At 38.2% G+C, this 13,365-nt stretch overlaps 1 protein-coding gene across 7 annotated transcripts in view; it reads left to right on the forward strand.

Moving 5' to 3' along the window:
- The window catches only part of MATN2 (matrilin 2), a 70,307-nt gene that overhangs the window by 17,716 nt on the left and 39,226 nt on the right, over positions 1-13,365 (forward strand). For all 7 annotated transcript variants that reach the window (XM_017806441.1, XM_017806435.1, XM_017806438.1 and 4 more), the window contains exons 3-4: positions 5,670-6,239; positions 9,944-10,066. In XM_017806441.1, the coding sequence (XP_017661930.1) occupies positions 5,670-6,239; positions 9,944-10,066 (693 nt within the window). The remainder of the gene's footprint in view (positions 1-5,669; positions 6,240-9,943; positions 10,067-13,365) is intronic.

Below are 13,365 nucleotides of genomic sequence, written 5' to 3' on the forward strand. Positions count from 1 at the left end.
AATTTTTCTATGATCTCGTTTTTTCTTAGCTGATGTAATCCTTTCTTTTTGCTTAAATTGTCTTGCTCTATGGCAAACATCTTCCTGGAGATAATATTAACTTGTTATAAATCACTTTTTCAATGTTTTAACTTTGCTGTAGTGTTTACCAAATTGAACTAATCTCCTCTTGCTTTGCATACAACAATAGCCTTTAATGTTTATCCGTTCTCATCTATTAGGATAAAAACCTACATAACCAAATAAGTAATATCCAGATTAAAAAAAAAAGTATTTAGGAGTCATAAAGATGTAGGACAATAACAGAAAATAACTAACTCATTTTTAGACAAGCAGTGTTTTCAATAGAGCGAGCTTGCAAAATCTTGTGAAAAATCACCATTTAATGTTCGGGTCCTTTGAATGTGTTGTTTGAGTATCCCCAAATGGAAATGTTTGAGGAAATTAAACAGTGCTGGGAACTTCTTGGACATTGGAACTCCACCATCATTCTTGCTGCTAAGTGTCTCTGGCCCACAGTGACTATCAACCCCAAGCAATCCCCATGCATGGTTCAGAGACTACAGAGAATAATCCCTGCAGGGGATTATTCCCAGTAGGCATCTTGCATACAGCCACTCTGTTTTACTGGGAAGGTGAATTTAACACTGGGGATGCAGGCCAGCTGGCCTCTGAGTTTAGCTGGTACTTTAGATTGCTCTCTGGCACTGAGACCAGAGGTACAAAGCAGCCTGCTGCTGTGCTACAGAACACCCTGAGCTCACCAAGAGATACAACAGTATCAGGAATTGTTCTAATGATTTAACAGCCAAGAAGAGTCAATTCCAACTACCAGGAAAACTCCTTGGTACTGTTTAGTTATAATAAGGGAATGTAACATTAGTTAGAAATAAGCTGAGAGGATAGAAACACACTCAGACACGGCAATTTGAACTTTGTCAAAGCCAAAATAGGGATTCAGGCCTGAGCATAATTTGCTTTGAGAAAGGAATAGAAGGAAACCTGCAGGGATCAGAGAGAATAATTTAACAGACTTTTCAGCTTTAGAGGAAATTAAGATGCTCAATGTGAAATATTCTTTTAAGCTTTGTTTCATGTATCTCTCAGTAATTGAACCCCAGTTGGATTCTTCCAAGTAGAACTGAAATTTCCTTGCATTGTTAGTTTTGAAAAGGTGGCATCATTGTATTTGTCATTTACAAAATGAATACTGAGCAGAGGAGGAGAACATGTTTACTACTGACTTGATCTTTCCTTCTGTCTTTGTCTTGCCCCTCCTGGCCTCCCCTTTGGATAAGACAACTCACACTGAGGGTTTTTTAACTTTTGTGTTGGCATTACAAAACCTCCACTGACTTAGAAGCAGGCTTACGGATGAGTAGCTCTTTTTAATGAGTATGTCACTTTTCATAAGAAGAGTGGAAGGGAGTTACTTTTGGGTACGAAGATGTTTGCCAAAATTGTGAGAAAGTTCCCTGTTTAAAATGAGAGCTGGTCAGAGGAAGAGATTATAGTTTACAGGACAAATGCAAAAGCATGTAACTGCTAAAAAGCTCTCACTGACCATTTATCTGAGGGGATGAGTGTTTAGATCTGTTGGTCGTTACTGATTGCCACTCCTCAAAATACCACCAAACTGGATTTTCCGTCTGTAAAAGAGTTATATTTTATTTTTCATAGAGCCCATCTCTGTTAAATCAACTTTAATAATTACAGGGTTCTTAAACATTCCCTCCAATTCAGAAGACACAAATTTTAAATACAATTTAATTTGAAAATATGTGGTATTTATATAGGTAGAACTTTGCTTGTCAAAGTAGTTTTGAAATACACTGTATTTCATTCAGACTAGCAGATTTTTCTTAAGTTATTTAGCACAATGGGGTGTGTTTCTGGTAGTACTATCCACCAATGCTGTCCAGGCTTTTTCCCACCAAGATTCATTCCAGACTTCTAAATAGACAAATGAGTCTCTTCAGACTGGGATCCAAATCTTTATATTCAAATTAAAAGGATTCAACACCATGGCTCTAGTTTTGACTTGTTTTCACAGAATCATAGAAGGGATAAGGTTGGAAGGGACTACAGTGGGTCATCTGGTCCAGCCTCTCTGCTGGGTCATCCTAGAGGACATGGCACAGGATTGCATTCAGATGGCTCGTGAATATCTCCAGTGAGGGAGACTCCACAACTTCTCTGGGTAATCTGTTCCAGTGCACAGTCACCCGCACAGGAAAGAAGTTCTTCCTCATGTTCAGGTGGAAACTCCTGTGCCTCAGTGTCTGCCTGTTGCCTCTTGTCCTATGGCTTGGCACCACCAAGAAGAGCCTGGCTCTGCCTTCTTGGCACCCTCCTTTAGATCCCTATAGACATTGATGATGGCCTCTCTCAGTCTTCTTGAGGCTGAATAGGTCCAACTCTGTTAGCCTTTCCTTGTAAGAGAGATGCTCCAGTCCCTTAATCATCTCCATAACCCCCTCACTGGACTTGCTTCAGGAGCTCTATGTCTCTCCATGTACTGAGGAGCACAGAACTGGACACAACACTCCAGATGTGGCCTCAGTAGGGCTGAGTAGAGGGGCAGGATCACCTCCCTCAACCTTCTGGCAATGCTTTTTCTCATGCACCCGAGGATACCTTTGGCCGCAAGGACACTGTGCTGGCTCATGAACAGCTTGTTGTCCACCAGGACCCCCAGGTCCTTCTTTGCAGAGCTGCTTTCCAGCCTGTACTTTGTCAGCCTCCAGCTTGTACGAGTAAAGGGAGTTATTCCTCCCCACTTGCAGGACCCTGCATTTGCCCCTCTCGGATTTCAGGTGGTTCTTCTCTGCCCAACTGTCCAACGTGTCAGGGTCCTTCTGAAGGGCTGCACAGCTCTCTGGGGTATTGGCCACTCCTCCCAGCTTTGTGTTGTCAGTGAACTTGTGAGGGGGCATTTGCCCCTTCATCCAAGTCATTGATGAATAACTTAATACTGGGCCTAGTACTGAACCTTGGTAGACACCACTAGTGACAGGCCTACAACTGTGCCACTAATTAGGACCCTCTGGGATCTGCTCTTCAGCCAGTTCTCAATCTACCTCACTGTCCACTCATCCAATCCACACCTCCTGATTTTGCCTATGCTGAAATGTTTTAATGGAAATAAAATAGCAGTCATTTTACTCTTCTCTCTTGCCTGTCCTTCCCCTTATATACACACACGTATTCTTAGCCCTTCTTCTGTAATTATGCTCCTTTCTTCTTGCTCTGCTCCCACAAATCATAAGGTAGTGTTATCTTTGTAGTTCATATTATAATTAGTAAATACAATTAATAATTATATATAAGGATAACTAAATTAAGATAATAAGATGGAAAATTGTCATGTCAGGATATCTGTATCCCATTAGAACTGGAATTTTGTTTCTGCTCCACTTGGCTTACATTCAACCTGCTCTGATTTTGAAAGAATAAGCAACCCGAGCATATTTCTGCACTTATGAATAAAGACATACTGTAGACTGCACATGAATAAATCCAGGCAGTCATTTTTATTGTCATTAAAGAGCATTTTTGTTCTATGCCAATGAATGTTCTTGGTAATCTATGAAAGAGGCCTCTGAGCTAACTAGTGAAAACAAGCATCTTTCTCACCCCCTGCCTTGGCAGAAGTGCATGATGAGTGTTCGTCAGCAGTCACAAGTGAACTTGTTTGAAGGCTTGTCTCTACAGACAGAGGTTTTTCCAATGGATTGGGCCACTTGTACTTGTGCAGTATGACATGACCTTTAATTATACAGTCAAACACTACTTTTCCATCAAGCATTTGCCTCATTCGCTGCACAAGATAGATGAGAGAGCACTGGGAATTGAATTGGGCAATAAGGGAAATTACTGATTAGGGGTATCTCAGCTTAGTAAAATGAGGACGCCGCTGCAGTTTGATGATCATTCTTGACATCTTTAATCTTGCAAGCCGTGCAGACAAACAAACAACCTCACAGATTTATTCATAGCCACAGGAATTTAAAAAGATGAGCAGACACACTGATTGAAGCCATAGGTCTATCTAACCCTATGTTCTCTCTCTGACAGAGATCAACAGTAGGTACATGGGAAATAGTTAAGGGACAAAACAGTGCTATTGGCTGAACTGCCATACTTTTGTGACTCAGGGATTTCCTAATTTGGAGGAGTCTTTGATGTAAATATTAAACCTCAGTTAAATTCTTTTCACCAGCATCTCATCAAAGTCCTTTTAATGTGCTATCTTCTCAAGCAAGGCTAATGGCTCACCTCCCAGGCTTGCCTTAAGCCTGCCATGTGCTGGCTTCTTGAGAATGGTCAGTCCCTATCAATTCTCATCACACAACTCACACATATGTCTCATATTCTTCCAGAAAAGGATGCTGAGCAGAAGCCAGAGGATGTACCCAGTGTCCCAGAAAGCTTGTAACATGCCCAGAGGGCAGCCAGCCTTCACTTCTGTTGTCATCTGTGACAGCTTGGCCTGCCTGCCTATACGGTTGTTAGATATAGACATACTTTGTTGTATTTCTACTCCAGTGGCTCTTGGAAAAAAGACAGCTGATGGCTGAAACAGAAGATTTCAGGGAGTGTATGAGTCGTCTTTTGGCCAAGTTGAGTGCCACTGTAGACAACAACAGGATTTTCTCTCTGCTGCAGCCACAGAATTTCTGTGTGATGCTGAGCTAGTCCAATACATGAAACTTTTCCCAGATGGGATTTGAAATCATGGGATTTAATTTGTAGAAGTGCTGAGCATTCACAGCCATTGAGAGCTGTACTTTGTACGTGCAAAGTGCTGCTTCCTGCCAGCTTCCCTGAAAAATCAGTCCCTTCGTGTCTCTTATCAGTCAATGCAATTAACAGATGCTTTTGACCTGGATTTCTTAGTGCTCTGTTTTCCCTCTTTGTAATGGAGGACTGATACCACCCTGCATCATGAGTATTAGATTTCTGAATTCTCAGGCACTACCACAAAAAGCATCACAGTGCAGCCAACTCAAATAGTAACTATGTAATTCGGGGGGAATTTCCATCCTGTGTGGGGAATGAGGTCAAAACCTCTACAATGACACAACAGGGTATGGCACAAGTACCTGGAGAGTGACTTCCGACAAGGGCATGTAGTGATAGAACAAAGGGTAATGAACCAATAACAAACTAAAAGAGGACAGGTTTAGATTAGATATAGGGAAGAAATTCTTCACTGTGAGACCCTGGAACAGGTTACCCAGAGAAGTTGTAGATGCCCCATCCCTGGCAGTGATTAAGGACAGGTTGGATGAGACTTTGAGCAACCTGGTCTAGAGGAAGGTGTGTCTCCCCATGGCAGGGGGGTTGAACTACATGATCTTTGAGGTCCCTTCCAACCCAAACCATTCTACAATTCTGCGATTCTATCTACATATTCCACTGCCATTAACCATTCTGGGCACTGATCTCAAACACACACACAAATACATATAATGATCATGTAACAGGCAACTTTTTCATTTACTGGTGAACAAATTTATATTGCCCAAGTAGCCTTAGTTGTGATATCTCCTATTTTTCATTAATTTTCCCAGGACTTTTCAGGGTGTTTGTTTAGACAATCAACCCAAACCTATTTGCATTTTGAAATTCTTGTAAAGTATTTTTGTTTGCATTTTGCCTTTTAGAAAATACTTGCAACAACAAACGTCTGGACCTTGTCTTCATCATTGACAGCTCTCGCAGTGTACAACATTATGACTTTGAAAAAGTGAAGGAGTTCATTTTAACCATCTTGCAGTTCCTGGACATCAGTCCTGATGCCACCCGGGTAGGTCTGATTCAGTATGGCAGCACAGTCAAACAGGAGTTCTCGCTGAAGACCTTCAGGCGGAAGCAGGATATCGAAAGAGCAGTGAAGAGGATGATGCACCTGGCCACTGGCACCATGACTGGGCTGGCTCTGCAGTACGCAGTGAACATTGCATTTTCAGAGTCAGAAGGAGCTCGGCCTCTGAAGCAGAATGTGCCCCGGATTATCATGATAGTGACAGATGGGAGACCTCAGGATCCAGTGGCAGAGATTGCTGCTAAAGCACGTAACTCAGGAATCCTAATTTTTGCCATTGGCGTGGGAAGAGTAGATATGAACACTCTGAAGTCCATTGGGAGTGAACCGCATGAAGAGCATGTTTTTCTGGTTGCTAATTTCAGTCAGATTGAAACACTGACCTCTGCCTTCCAGACTAAACTTTGTGGTAAGATTTTTATCTATAGATTTGAATGCACAGATGAAAGTAAAACACAGAAAAAATATAATACAATTAAACTTTTTTTTACATTAAACCTTATCGTTTAGAATATATGTTTTGAAGGGAACTAGCCAGACAACATTCAGAACTACAGTCATACATCTGGGATAAACCTAATGCTACTGTTAGGTGCCATAAAATGTGGTCTAATTCCTAGTGGTCATAAGCAGTGAGGCAAACACACATATCATGATTTTCCTATTTATTGAGTAATAGCAATACATTTACAACCCTCTGCTGTTTTAATATAAGTTGTTTCATCTATTCATTTTAAATGTGATCTCCCTTAGTAGTGAAACTTCAAACTGATAAACAGTCTTTCAGTTATTTAAATATTCTGGGAAGTTCGTGTATTCCTCTTCCAAAGCTTACCTATTAATTCTATGCAAACAATCATTTCTGTACCTGTGACTGGAAGTGAGACACAGGCATGGCAATGTTTGTATTCCATCTATTTGAAATACAGAAAATTAGGAAAGTCCATTACAGTGATATTATTCATTCATACAATAAAGTAAATAATATTTTAATAGGTATTAATTTACAACAGAGATATCACTTCCATCTGTAATTCCCTTTACAAGAAATTACACTTTACAAATATCAAGGGATACATAATTAATTTTATTCCAATCTGTATAGTAAGTATAATTCTCTTTTTTATTTTTTCACGAGATAAAAATGAAAGTGCTTCATACAGATTTGGCATTAAGCTAAGGCATTTTCAGCAGAGTCCAGAAAAAGAATGCATGGTGAGATTAAATGCTCACTCATCTCTAGGGATGCTTTTGCCAGAAAAGAACTGAGGCTTATTGTAAGGGTAGACTGGAGATTTTTCCTTACTTGGTCTTTTCCAAAATTGTTTCAAAGAGCAGCTGAACTGCATCAGCACAAAACACCAACACAGACATTCATCAGACAATAGATTTTTTTTCCTGTTTCTTCCTTGCTGCATTATTAGCTGACATAGTAAGATATATTTAAAGACCAAGAAAAAGTAAACTAATCACAGATTGAGAGTTTAAATGGAATGAACAGCAAATGCTTCAAAATGCCATCTTATTGAATTTCTTTAATTGTGTTTTAGAAACAAATCCAGCACAAATACTGTTTACTTGATTTTTTCTGACTAGGCAGTGTCCAATAAATTTATTAGAGTTTTATAGCTCACTATTAATCAAATACATTGATTCCTCAATAAAACCACCCCCCCTGCAGATAGAGGAGTATGGAGGTGACAAGGGTTGCAGTTGCCTCCTGTTCTCAGGGAATGCCTCCACGATATCTGCTGTGCTGGGAATCGAAAGTGAGATCCTAAGATGTACTTAAAAACTCATAGCCAGATGCAACAGATAATTTAAGCTGTTAGATTCATATGGATTTCAACTTAAGGTACTAAATTGCAGATAGGATCCTTAATATTTTATTGGCTCTCCACTATGAAGCAGCATTCATCTCTTGCTGAATCTCAAGAGAGCATCTAAGCTTTGCTTCCTGAGCACCTACATTCCTCCTGGGAAATGTGGTTAGTTTTTTTAAGTCCTCCCATGTGTGGACCCAGAGGCAATATCCTTCTAGCTGAGTTGAACATCTGGACACCTTGTTTCTTTGTTAAAGCAATTGAAGGCATCCCTCTGGTCAAGCCTCCTGTCATGTCCAGCCTCCTGCTAAGTTGGAGTTTCCCTACAGATGCTGCCTCTGGCTGCTAAAGGTCTGAGGATATCAGAAACAGCAGTTGAAGCCAGGGGATCCCAAGGGCCTCCTTTTTTATTACTAGTCAGCAGGGTAAAACAGAAGCAAAGAGTATCCTGGGAAATCAGAGGAGTAGACAAGAATTGAAAACTCAGAAGAATGTAAACAGAAATGGGGACAGAATCCAGGAAAGGATATGGAGATTAGAACTTGGGATGGAGCAGTCAGGGGAGAATAAAGTCTGTATTATGTTCCTGTGAAGTAGATAGTGGTGTCATCCCCATTTTACGTTGGAGAAATGGAGGCACAGAAATAGGTTTAAGTCTGTCAAAATCACCCACTAACTTTAAATATTTTACTCAGTGATCTTCTGGGGCATTTAGCATTTTTGGACTAATGCAACATATTATTCACAGCTCTGCAGCCATCACTTGCATTCTTGCAAATTCATATTCAGATGTCCCTATCTAAACAGTGTGAATGTTGATGCTTCCTTGAAGATACTGTTATTATTGGCTTGCCCAAAATCAAATAAGGACCCTGTGACATAGGGACAAAATATAATTCACAACAAGGCTCATGTTCAAATTCCTTAACTATGAGATCACCCTTTCCATTACTTCAGTCCCTGTCTGTGACTGCCAAACACCTCCTGCAACAGGTGACATTACAGAAATCATTCAGAGAGCAGGCTCCTTCATGATAGAAATTAGACTGATGACCAGAGTATCACTGGTGCTTTGAAATGAGTGCAACAGAGACACTTTGAAAAAAAAATTATGTGGTAATATATGGGAAGATTGGTAACAGACGGTAACAATATATTCTTAGAAAGGACTGAGTTATTGGGATGCTTGTCATTGAATGCTTTCATTTTCAGAATGACAGAAAGATGAAAAGACACGAAGTCAAAGCAGGTCTATATTCCCATAAATCAAAGTACTTGAGAAGTTTTATTATGGCAGCAAGTTATGAGATCCAAGAAGCTGATTAGGAGACTTGGGAATTGTGGTGGTTTGTGTATTAGTAATAAATGCCTAATTCTTGCAACCATTTCAAAGAGGAGATGCATAGTATATATCTTAAAAACCACATGTGGTTTTTTCCACAAGTACCACACATACCACATGTTAAATTATTTAGCAGGCTTCTGTTGTGGTTTCTAGAAGATTACTGTTAGTATCTATTCCATAAATTTTGAGCTTTGTTGACCTAGCACATTAAGGAGCACATCAATCCCTAATTGCTGTTGAGCAAAATCAGTTATTATAGAAATTACATACAAGCAATACTCCAGTGGAAAGAAAACATCAGGGAGATTTCCAAATTCCCAAATACTGCTCTGGAGAAAATAGTTCAATGATGAACTTGACAAAACGGGCCTACCATTCTTTTTTATTTTACTGTCTCTGCCTGTTGCCTTTTGCTACTTTCTATTAGAGACATAAAATACAAACAGATTAAAAATAGACCCAGAAAGACTTACAGTCTGGAGCATAGCTCATCTCAGCAACTGCTTAATGAATCTTCAAGGAAGCATGTTTTCAGTGTCATCATGTATTACTTGCATGTTCCTCAGCATTAATAACTAAACAAGCAAAATATTCTCTTCATTAAGTTGTTTTCTAGTAATTCATCATCTTTAGTATTGTGCTGTGTGGTGATTTTCTTCGTTCAAGAAATCAAATGTCCTCTAAAGCAGTTTATATTTAAATTCCACTTATTTTCTAAATTTGAATATGGTAGGTTTGTTTTGTTGTTTTCTTGGGACCACCAAATAATTAGTGTTTTCAGATACTCGCTTGTGTATTTTTATTTTCTTAAGCTCCCATTTTTGTCTTTACTAGCAACACTAATTTGAAATTTCTAAATTATTTCAGTAAAATTTTCTACACCATTTTTTGTGACCATGAGTAATTAAGGCCAGCAGTTAATAATGTTTTTCCCTTTTTTTTCAGTGCCTCATATGTGCAGTACAGTTGAGCATCACTGTGATCACTTCTGCATAAACACTCCTGGCTCTTACCTGTGCAGATGTAAACAAGGATATATTCTGAATGCTGACCAGAAGACTTGCAGCAGTATGTTATCTCACTTAATTTTTCTCTTTCTTGCTCCCAAAAAGTAATTAACATCACACACCCTTTCTGATCGGCTCATAAAGAACTGAGGTCAGTATATAATCAATGTTAATCATCAGAAAGAGTCTAGAAAGGTGGAGTTGTACATTTTTTTCTTGCTTTGTGTAAGTGAAATTCTTATTAACCTTTCTGAAATTTCGGTAATTTGCTGTATAATTTATAGTAACAAACTTTATTTCACTTTAATTGTGATCTTTGTAATCAGTATTTTTTTTTAGTTCATTGTAACTTGTTTCCTAGTAATTAACAGCAAATTACATTAGGGGGATACACAAAATTTATTTCTGTGTCCACCATTATTTTAATGAAATTATGTAACGCTATTTTTTAATTACTTGTGGAAAATGTACTTGTCTAAAATTCAGTTTATTATCCCACAACATTACATGGATTCAAATGAAATCTGCCAAACTGATTTGGGCCAGAAGAAAAATTTGGAAAATGTCTTCTCAAGAAACTGTGGGAGCATAGGATTTACTCCTCACAACTGATAATTTAGAATTAAGGTGGAGGATGCAGGCTCAGATCCTATCCTTGTATTTGATGTTCTGCATCTCAGGAGAGTTCCAATAAAACAATCAGGTAGTTTGGGATTAACGGATTCTTAGTCTCTTTTGCTTAGTGTTGCATTTTAGATCAAATAGTGACCACTGAAACAGTGAGGATATGTCAGTGTCTAAAGTGACTCTCTAGCTTTGGCATTAGAATCCTTACATGTGCAGTGGGACGTGTGGTTTCAGTCAGAGGCTCAGTAAATGGTTTGGGATCAAAAGAATGTCAGCACTGAACTGATCAGGGCATTCTAACTCCCATGGAAGCACCTTCAGACCCTTTGGGCTACAGCAGGAAACCACTTTTGAGCTGTTGAGCTAGGAGAATCTTTGTTTTCTATTCCTTCTCATCAGCATCCTTCACCAAATGCAGACATTTGTCATATTCATGTCTGTGAATTACAAGGCAATATTTTGTGTTAAATTGAACAAATCTAACACTTCATTTGTGGTTTTGTTTCCTCAAGAAGATGAAAAAAAAATCAGTGCAATCTGGAATATTTCCTAATTATTATTTGGTAGCAACTCAGCCAATACAACAATAGTGACCAGAAAAATTTTTCGTAGAGCCTATTTTCTCTGCTTCAGCATATTTGCTATAACTCTGCAGAAAGAAGGTGCTCAGATGGTGTAATCATCATGAAAAATGATGGCTCCAATTATGTAATCACATTTTAATAGTATTCTCTAACATATTCTATTCCCTGTGTCCCCTTAAATGCTTCTCATTTAAAACTTCTGTATCCTTTAAACCTTTCTTTTAAACCCTCTACATGCTATTAAATTTCTTAAAGAATTTTTAACAAAGAATTTTTTTCTTTCAATTTTCTGAAATTTATTTGAAATTCAAAATTTCTCTTCTTTTTTTAATTGTTCTTCACACATTGTCCTTATCCCCACCCCTAACATCAGCTTTGATAATTGAACTTGTCTTTTGTCAGTCTATTAAAAAAATTTAATTATGAGTATGAAAAATTCTTTTTTTATTGTCTCTTCTTCTTTTTTACTGTGTTATGTTTCCATTGTTTTTGTCAGCCAGTAATCAGTAATTTTGCTTCAAATTACTGAATCATTTTCAAGAGTTTTGGAATTGTGTGTAATTTTCCTACTGGTGACCCATGCACAGTAGCCCTCAATATGTTCCCTTTCTACCATTTTTGAAACCCTTTGTTGCATTGTTTTACTTTTTTTTTCATCTATGGCTTCTATTAGTTTTCCCAACCTACCTGTCACACATAATTTCCTTGATTGTGTACTTTCTTTGATCATCAATCAGAAGATACAGACTGAAGTTTGATAAATATGAAAGGGAAATTAGTGTGTTTGTAGCCTACTTCTAAAGGACTTGTTTTTACATTACCAAACTATAAACTAATTTTAGCAATTAGCACTGGGAATCTAATATGAAGAGGCATTCAAACTGGCCTTAAATGTGCTAGGATGGTGCTAATCATTGGTGAAGGAGGGAGAGGATACAGTAGCAGTCTAGAGAAGGTCAAACCTTTATGTCTAAAATCCCCACAGAGATGTAACAGAATTCATGAGGATAGGGAGCCAAGCCTAGACAATTAGGAGAGCTTAGTTCTGGAGGTAGGGGAAACCATGGGGATAGAAAAACCCACAGGCTGGGAGTGTTTTGGTTACCTTCGTTGGCTGTTAATTGCCCACAAGTTCACAGAGAGAACATGTTCCTCACCTGACCTCTAAGAAGAATAAATCTTCAGCATGTTTATGTTAAGTGCAATACATAATGAACATAAACCAGATGTATTTATCTAAGCTGTGGATGTATTTGGCAGCTTTTTCACGAACAAATAGTTTCCTTATATACATTTTAAGGCTTTCTAAATTAAACAGTGCAGAAAAGATGAAAGATACGTACCTAAAGTTATATTCTCTTTTCATTCTCCTGTACCTAAAGTTAGACTCTGTTTTCATTCTTCTGTTCCCTTTTCTTTTAATGTTGTGGGAGTACACCACAGAACAATCACTGAAGTGATTCAGTTCTTAAAAACCCTTAACCAAATGGCTTCAAATAGCAATGAACTGACAGCTTTGCTTCAGGCTGGAATATGGTGCTTTTCTGTTTTAAATAGTTGATAATTTTGTTCCTTGATGCATTTCATTGTAACATTATTTCTAAAAAAGATATTTCCTTGCATTAAAAGAAGAACATCTCCTATATTTGTGATTTGTTACTTTCCATGTGGGAGAGCTGGGGGAAAAGGCAACTCAGCTGTCTTCAAGAACAAAACCAGGGAGAAAATAGTAATTTTGTTTGTTTAACTTGAAATATTCTTACATTTGTTTCATTATGATGGTTTTGCATCCATTCAAAGGATGCTCCTTTCACATACTGTGGTCTAACTTTTCTAGAGGAAAGTGGTTTTGTGTCAGATAATGAGTATTCTTTACTCATTACATTGTATTTGTTTGTTTAACTAATCTCTTCCTTTCTTCTCTAAGATGCTCAAATCTTACATTAATACACAAAATAATACAAAAGAGGAAATGTAGCTGAAACAAGCTGGAAAATTATCTATTTGTGAGTGTTTATACTGGAACAAAAGAGTTAAACGACTGTTTATGCTTCTCATCGTGCCGCTTGATATGAAGCAGACAGCTATAAAAGAAAATTCGTTTTTGCTTGGCTAGTTTCCTCAAACATGTTCCAAAAGCCCATTTTGT

This window comes from Lepidothrix coronata, unplaced genomic scaffold (genome assembly GCF_001604755.1).
Source record: "Lepidothrix coronata isolate B3197 unplaced genomic scaffold, Lepidothrix_coronata-1.0 Scaffold15, whole genome shotgun sequence".
NCBI classification, from domain to species: Eukaryota; Metazoa; Chordata; class Aves; order Passeriformes; family Pipridae; genus Lepidothrix; species Lepidothrix coronata.